This window comes from Monopterus albus, unplaced genomic scaffold (assembly GCF_001952655.1).
Source record: "Monopterus albus unplaced genomic scaffold, M_albus_1.0 scaffold79.1, whole genome shotgun sequence".
NCBI lineage: Eukaryota > Metazoa > Chordata > Actinopteri > Synbranchiformes > Synbranchidae > Monopterus > Monopterus albus.
The window spans coordinates 2,250,234-2,259,204 of record NW_018127959.1 but is presented as its reverse complement, the minus strand read 5'-3'; the positions used below and the strand labels follow the sequence as shown (position 1 = coordinate 2,259,204).

The following is an 8,971-nucleotide window of genomic DNA, read 5'->3' as shown; positions in this document are numbered from 1 at the left end:
TCGTGTGTCCCACACACCTGGCCAATAAAGCTGATTCTGATTCTAATGCACATTCCTCCCTTACTTTGCTCTCTCAGCCTTATATTGTTATACTATACAGCCTTATATTGGCATATTGTTTACTTGCCCTTTGCTCTTGCCTTACATAAGGATATTACATAAGCACCGAGAGCCACTGTAGCAGTCAAATTCCTTGTGTCTAACATGCCTGGCCAATAAAGCTGATTCTGAAAACTGCAAACTTTTACTGCAGACAAAGCGGATGTAATGAGACCCATTTTCTGGTTTGGTCATGTGATGTTCAACATAAACCCCATTGCTATCCATTTTATAATGTGCAATTTGGCGCCTTTACCAAGGGATCAGTGAGGGCTTTCTTATATCCATAATACATCTTTAAAAAGTACTGTACAGTACTTCAGTCTGAAGTGTAGTAAATAGAAGGATAACTTATCAGAGAATTGACATACTCAAAGTACAAGAATCTCACAACTGTACTTAAATACAGTACTTGAGTAAATGGATATGCTTTTCATATTTTGCCTCCTTCACACAGAATCACAGACGGCAGCGAGCTGGCAGTCAAGGTGTGGGGCGATGAGGAGTCATCTGGGGTTAATCTCGGCCATTATGATGCAGTGTGTTTAGACAAAGTCACCACACCCCCTTGTGACAAATTTGTGACATTTTATGTAACTAAAACTGACCTAACCTGACACCGACGCCTACAGCTGATGCAAGGATGCTGTAATGAGTGTCATTAGTGTTCTCTGCTGTGGCCACCTCCCATGTGTGTCCGGCGCAGGCCTGACTACAGCTACTCTGCAAACAGCTAATTACGACCCAGTGGTCGCAGCGAGTGGGCCTCATGGGACATTCCTCTTAGTAAATACCTTTTACCAATGTAATCAGACTGAACTGTCACAGTGACTCAAACTTATTACAAGCACTCTTAATGACTGTGGCTCTTGGCACCAGAGAATTGTTACCGATTCCCACAGTAATTATGTCAGAGGTGGTCAACAGGTCATTATGTCCATTGAGAGCAATTAAACACAGCTCCAACAACAAAGTTTACCCAGTACACTCCAGCAACACCAATTATCCTGAATAATGATAGTGTTTTTCTCATGGTGGCCATCTTGTTCTCTCACAAAGTTAGAGAGCAACTTGTGGCTCATTAAAACTTTTTGACTTAACTTTTACCTCTTTTCCTTGGCTGTTGCTGTCAATCTGCGAGTTAAAGAAAGTTAATTTGACTCATTTTGAAAGGGAAGGTATTGCCTTTCCTTAGTTACGTTACTGTTGGTGGTCATGCAACTACCTCTGCTGAATCTAACAGGGGCCTCAGCCTGTTTGGGGGTGTGGTATGCAGGCTCCACAGCTGAACACAAACAAGCTGTGCAGAAGGCTATAAACACCACCAAATAAATAAATCACTGGCAGCCCACTTCCCTCCCTGGATGACATAACTAGATCCCACTGCCACAGGAAAATTAAGGCAGTCATAGGGGATCCCCATCACGTTTGACCTGTTGCCTTCTGGAAGGCACTCCAGGTCAATCGAGTCTCATACCACGAGACTAAAATAGTTTCTTCCCCTCGGCCATTCGGATCGCTAACAATCACTGACACTTACCCCAACACATACTTAAGTACATGTTTCCATGACCATGGACTCTTTACTTTCTACCTCGGTACACTGTACACACATTAGATTTTAGGCCTGTCAGTATGTAAGACTATATACATTTATATACACAACGTGCTCAGTGTATATTTTATCACATCTTATCGTAATGTTCTATTGCTTATTTGATTTTACTCTTTTGAAATTAATTGTATTTTGAAGTGCAGTTGTTGGCAGAGCACACACAATTTCATTGTGCTCCTATTGTGAAATGACAAAGTAATTTATTCTCAAAAAAAGAATCCATCTTTCTTAAATTTTGAAACTTCATATTGCCAATCTCACCTTTGTCTGTGGCATTCTGAATGACCACACCAAGCCTTTTCCAAAGCTCAAGTCCTACATTACTGAAGGCTGGAAGGGTGCGTTTGATTTAGGTAACTCGACATGCTCCGTGGGCGCTGCAAATGCAGCTATGACCGACGAGGACGTAAAATTGCGACAACTTAAATGGCGGCATGTAATTAGTCCCTCAGCTGACTTAGCTGCTGTACATTGTGGATTTACATTATTTGCGACTTCACCAGTCAGAGCCAACCCGGGACCCGAAGGGGTGTGGACGCAGGGGCAGTCACACTCCTCGCATCCCCGATGCTCTGCCAGGAGTTTCAATGTACAATGCCACACACTTTGCCATTCTTTGCTTTTCCACTGCTCATAAATTTGTCTTAAACTTTACATTTAAATTTAAAATATTTAGCTAAAATATTTCATTTTCAAAATCACTCACAAAATGAACATTTGATAAAAATGAAAAAGCTGGAATGAGTAACTTTATTAAAATAAGTCACTGAAATAGGCAAAACTCAATACTGATATCACCAAACAAAAATACCTGTTTTAAATCAGTCCATCTTTAAAGATTTCATGGAGAACAGTCCATTGGTATGGAAATTTAGAAGAAGTCTGCAGCTGAAGGTCGTCGTCTAGGTGTGCTCTTTGGGGTATTCAACCTCGTCTTCGCATTGGTGGTGGGAGTCTTTTTGATGCTGGTTAGGTGCGGTGTGGGCAGAGACTTTAAGACCCCAAACTTGGGTTTCTGTGATGGGTCAAAGGGCACTCGTGACGACCCAACTGGACTCACCAGCAAACTGCGATCAGTCTTCCTAAACTCTTCACCATGACATTAGGAAAAAAAGTTTAACACCACCGTTACAACAACAGTTAGGAAAAAAAGTTTAACACCACCGTTATTACAACACCAATTAGGACATTTACTTAGAATCAACGTTACTGTCCAAGTATGTTTAATTACGTGACTCTGGTACAGAGGCTCTGTGTGATTTGTAAGGCAACAAGAAAATAAAAATGTGTCCATTCAAAATAGGAATGTGTAATCAAACAGGAAAGAATAGGAAAAATACAAAATGTATTCAGTTTCCTACTACTGTTATTCTGGGGTTATTAACCTTATAGAATGTCAAACATCTGGAACACTGCTAGTTCAAAGATCAGTCTTGATCTTGAAAGCAGGAGATGATACATTCACAGCACAAGGATCTATTTAGGTGCTGCTCTGGCATTTTCAAAAGTGGAACAAAGTAGAAAAAATGGAATGTTGAACATCTACAATTGATCTACATTGTCTAAATTTACATATTTTTCTTTATAGATGTGTAGTCTATATTGTCTTAAAAGCTAATGCTCAGTTCAATCTGACGGATTTATACACTAGGTCAAAAAAAAAAAACCAAACAAAAAAACAAAATGTGAGGCGAACACATAAAAGCACAAGTGAAATTAATGCAACATTACAGAAGTAATGTCACCTTAACACTGAAACAATCAACTTATCAAACTCATAATTAAGATGTCTTAAGACTTGTGGTCTAAAATTCAAATTACTGGACCTCAGGCCTTTTAGGAACCTAGTAAACCCCAAAGATATTTGGTTTACTACTTTTTTTTCTTAAAGATATTTCCTGATAATCATCTAAATGTTGGCAATTCTGTTGAGCAACTTATCAAAGTCAAACTAAATACCTCACATCTTGATTGTACCAATGTCGGGGGCAGATTTAGTAATTTGGGAACCCCAGGAATGTACATGATGCATTGTCAGTCAGCCTAAAGACACCGAGATATGATTTTTGTTCTGCAACACCCAGCCCTAAGACAGGGCCTCAGACTCGCATCTGATTGTCACCACAGTAATTTAAATACCTGACTCTAATTTCACCTTTAAATGTATTGATAATCGTAGAGGTTCACATATTTTTGCCACAAACAAATTGTAAGATTGTACCATTTTCCTTAATAAATAAAAGTGTAATGATTGTTTCATTTTACCTAGTTTCATTACTTACATGAACATGTAACATTAGGTATTTTTTTATGCAGAACAATAAAAAATCCTTAGGGGTCAAACTTTTAAGCTATCACTGTGTGTCTCATTTATTATAAACATCCAACTACACTGAGTTTCTTACCAGCCATTTTATTGTTCTTGAGACCAAAGGTAACCTTCTTGAATTCTGATTTGGGAGTTTCAGTGCTGGGAGACCTCTGTGGAATAAAAACACAAAGTAGTTGTTACAAGTGGTTACAAGCTCCTTTCTGTGCCATTTCACCTCTCAGTAGCAACGGCTGTCTTGAGTTTCAGTTTGTCAGTTAAACAGCAGACAACGTGATTTTTATGGGGTGGAGCTCTGCAAGATGGCGCCGGTGTTTGTGGCTGGCCGTCTGCGGCTGTTGTGTTTGTGGTTTGTTTTAATACGTCTTTTACACTGTTTTTATAAAACCTCGTCTGCCTTGGTATATGATAGCCTTAGCCTTATTAGTATTAGGGCCTCAATGGAAAAGTTGCTCGTTTTTGAGCCGGGAAAGCCATCAAAGAGACTTCCTCCATTTCTAGCAGCTGTTCCACCCTATCTTTGCCATTCTCCCTGCGGTCTTCCACGGAGGAAATGCCGTAGATGGTGAAAGAGACGAGGGGTGTTGGTGAGGCTTAAGGCCTACCTGGGGCATTGCCCTGGCCCTGATTTTCACTTCTTTTTTAATGCTGGATATAATTTAAGTCGTGACCATCCCTTTATTTGGAATGTTCGTAGGGACTGCTACAGATGGCTCTGGTCCACTCATTGGCTTTTTACCAGCACGGGATTCAATGACATTCTATGAGGGGTGTAGCTCGGGCTAATTTGTGCCCGTTGGACCAGGTGTCGCATCTACCTGCCAGGCAGTTGACTGTAAGGATGGCTTTTATTAATGCTACATCACTAGCGAACAAGACTTTTATCCTAAAGGACGACTTCTCCACTCATGGCCTGGATTTTATGCTATTAACTGAGACTTGGCTGAGGCCTGGTGAATTGGGTAACCTTCTACAATTTTTAGAAATTGTTTTGATTGTTGGCAAATCACTATGGATGCTTATTCAGCTTTGAAATGCAGCTGTTTGTGATAAAGGTGAGCCCTCCTATTATGTGTGTGGCAGTTTATCGCCCCCCCTCCCCCTAAATTCAATCAGGATTTTATTTGTGATTTCTCTGACTTGCTGGAATCATGCCAAAATGACGACAATTTTAATTTTGGGGGATTTTAATGTTCATGTCTCCTGTCCAACGGACCCCATGGTTAAGGATTTTATCAACATTATTGACTCTTAATTTGACCCAGTTTGTGAGTGGGCCTACTCATGCTCAAGGTCACACTCTTGATGTCTGTCTGCGTGACTGATATTTGTGATGTGGGGATTTCTGATCACTTCCCTGTTTTACTCAATGCTACAATTTCTTACTGTATAACTACTTCTAGTATGCCTGCCCGGCGAGGTCGCTCAATTACTCCTAAGACAGCTGAATTATTTTCCGCTGCCTATAATGATTTACAGCCTCATATTTCTTTGGATGCTGTCATGAAACTGTAGATGAATCATTATCTTGGTTTAGCTCTACATGCACTGATATCCTTGACTCGCGTGCTCCGCTTAGGAATAAATGAGCCAGAATTAAGTCGGAACCTTGGCTTAAATGAAAACACTCGTTCACTTTAACTTTTATGTAGGCAGGCTGAGCGGGAGTGGAAAAAAAGATTATCTTCAGATTTCACTGGATATTTTAAAAAACCGATTAAGAGATTATCAAAGTGCTGTCAAGAGTGCTAGGGCTCAATATTTTTCCAGGCTTATTGTGAATAATTGTCATAGACCCAGGGTGTTGTTCAGCACCATAAATGCGGTCTTATATCCATCTACTGCTGCTTGGACGGATGTGTCCTCCGCTACTTGTAATGAGTTTCTTCAATTTTTTGTGGATAAAATTGTTAAAATCAGATCCCAGATTGATGACTCTGTTCTGGATCCTTCTGTTGCTCCTATATGCTCAGCTGTTTTCGACCAGTTTGAGCCTATTTCATTAGCTGCTCTTATGAAAGTAGTTCAGCTTGTGAAACCCTCTTATTGTCCTTTGGACATTATGCCAGCAGCTCTGTTTAAAGAGGTTTTTCATAGTATTGGTTTGTACAGGTTTTTTTTTTTTTTTTTTTTTTTAAGAGAAAAGTGGGATATTTGAAAAGTTCCAGTCTGGTTTTAAGCCACACCATAGTACCGAATCAGTGCTGTTGCAGGTATTTTGTTGACTGTGAATGAAGTAAATACTGCCATTTTGATTCTCTTAGACCTTTCGGCTGATTTTGACACAGTGGACCATCGTATTTTGTTGTCCCATCTGCAGCAGTCTGTAGGACTTCATGGTGTTGTTCTTAAATGGTTTGAATCATATTTGTCTGATAGGAGTTTTTCTGTACATATTGATGAATTCCCTTATTCTGTTGTTCCTCTGAACTGTGAGGATCTCAGGGATCCATCCTTGGGCCAGTCCTCTTTTCTTTGTATTTACTTCCCCTTGGACCAATTTTTATGAAATATGGGTCATCTTTTCACTGTTATACAGATGATATTCAAATTTATCTGCCATAGAATGTCAAGAAGAGCAACTCATTACAGACCTTGATGGACTGCCTGAGGGACATTAAGGCATGGTTATCACATAATTTCTTACATATTAATGAAGGTAAGACGACAGTGTTTTAATTGGTAGCTCTGGTGTCACTAATTCTGATGTTCCTAGCTCAGTCCATTGGCTTCCTGTTTGTTTTAAGATTTTAAATTGTTGATGTTTGTCTATAAGGCTGTACATGGTCTAGCACCTTCATGTACCTGAGCTTGTGCGTTTTTATGCTCCTGAAAGGACACTTAAGTCTTCTAACCTATACTGTGGAATGGTCTGCCACGGTATATTAGATCTGCTCTGAACCTGTTTTTAGATCACTTCTCAAAACGCATTTGTATTCACTGACTTAACAATTTTACTGACTGATGCATTTGTTTTTATTATGCATTTTTGCTGTCATTTTATTGTGCAGATGTGCTTTATCTGGTTTTATTGATTTTTTTTATGTTTTACTGTAAAGCACCTTGTAACGTAGGTTTAGAAAGGTGCTATACAAGTCACTCAAAGGAATGGAGCGTAGTAAATAAATACTTAAAATAAAGACAAGTGCATTTGGATAACAGCATATTCCTCTTGTTCTGTACCAAAGCAGATCTGAGATTACATCCCCAACAATGGGAATATTTTCCGTTTTTTTTTCCTCACTGGATTCAAAACGTGTAATGTGAAACATATCAAGACCACATGCCTCATTCATGAAACAAGGTAACCAGATTAATCCAGGTGCTTGTTTTTAAGTGAATTCTCAGACTTTGTCTGATTTAGTGCTTAGTACAGATAAAATAATCAGTATGAATCATATTAGGCGACTTTAATATTCATGTAGATGCCGACAATGACAGCCTCAACAATGCATTCTGTTCATTATTAGACTCAGTTGGCTTCTCTCAAAAAGTAAATAAACCTACTCACTGTTTTAATCACACTCTTGATCTTGTTCTGACATATGGCATCGAAACTGAACACTTAATTGCGTTTCCTCAAAACCCTCTTCTATCTGACCATTTTCTAATAACTTTTAAATTTCCATTAATGGATTATACTCTAATGTGGGAAACAGTTCCACTACAGTAGGTGTCTATCTGACAATGCTGTTACCAAGTTTAAGGAAATAATTCCGTCTTTATCTACTTCAGTGCCGTTTGCCAACACAATGGAGGGAAGCCACCTTAACTTTACTCCCACACAAGTCGATAATCTTGTTGATAGGACTGCAGCCTCCCTGTATAATACAATTGATATCGTTGCCCCTCTGAAAAGGAAGGCAATGAAACAGAGGAGGCTAGCCCCATGGTACAGCTCACAGTTCCACTCCCTAAAGCAGACATCATGAAAACTGGAAAGGAGGTGGCGCTCCGCTAAGTCAGAAGAGTTTTTCATAGCCTGGAAAGATAGTTTAATAACATATAAGAAAGCCCTTCATAGTGCCAGAACCGCATTTTATTCATCACTGATTGAGGAAAATAAGAACAACCCCAGGTTTCTTTTCAGCACTGTAGCCAGGCTGACAAAGAGCCACAGTGCTGTTGAGCTTAACATTCCCTTAGATCTCAGCAGCAATGACTTCATGAGCTTCTTTACAAATAAAATCACAACTATTAGAGAAAAAATTGGTCGGACCACTCCCACAGCTCTCACAGATGTGCCATCTACTACAATGGCTTTAGAAACATCTGTAAGACCTCATTTATACTTGGACTACTTCTCCCCTATAGATCTCTCTGAGTTGACCTCAACAATTGCTTCATCTAAATCATCAACATGTCTCCTGGACCCCATCCCGACCAGGCTGCTCAAAGACGTCTTTCCCCTAATCAACACATCCATACTAGATCTGATTAACCTCTCTCTATTAACAGGTTATGTTCCACAGGCTTTTAAACTTGCAGTAATTAAACCTCTACTCAAAAAGCCTACTCTTGACCCAGGTGTCCTAGCTAATTATAGACCAATATCCAATCGCCCATTTATTTCCAAAATCCTTGAAAAAGCTGTTGCAAAGCAGTTATGTGACCACTTGCACAAGAATGATTTGTTTGAGGATTGTCAGTCAGGATTTAGCGTCCATCATAGTACAGAAACCGCATTGGTGAAAGTCACCAATGATCTTCTCCTAGCCTCGGACAAAGGACTTGTCTCCATACTTGTCCTCTTAGATCTCAGTGCTGCTTTTGACACCATTGATCACAGCATCTTACTGCAGAGACTTGAACATGTTATTGGGATTAAAGGAACTGCACTAAGTTGGTTCAAAGCTTATTTATCAGAAAGATTTCAATTTGTTCATGTTAATGACGAATGTTCCACACAAACTGAAGTTAGTCACGAC

General features: G+C 39.6%; 1 protein-coding gene across 1 annotated transcript in view; it reads right to left on the bottom strand.

Moving 5' to 3' along the window:
• Positions 1 to 2,435: 2,435 nt before the first annotated feature.
• rrp1 (ribosomal RNA processing 1) overlaps positions 2,436 to 8,971 on the bottom strand; it is a 27,592-nt gene continuing 21,056 nt past the window's right edge. Inside the window, exons 15-16 of the mRNA XM_020606508.1 lie at positions 4,120 to 4,195; positions 2,436 to 2,803 (exon numbers count right to left, since the gene is read on the bottom strand). Coding sequence (XP_020462164.1) covers positions 2,586 to 2,803; positions 4,120 to 4,195 — 294 coding nt within the window. The 3' untranslated portion in view covers positions 2,436 to 2,585. The remainder of the gene's footprint in view (positions 2,804 to 4,119; positions 4,196 to 8,971) is intronic.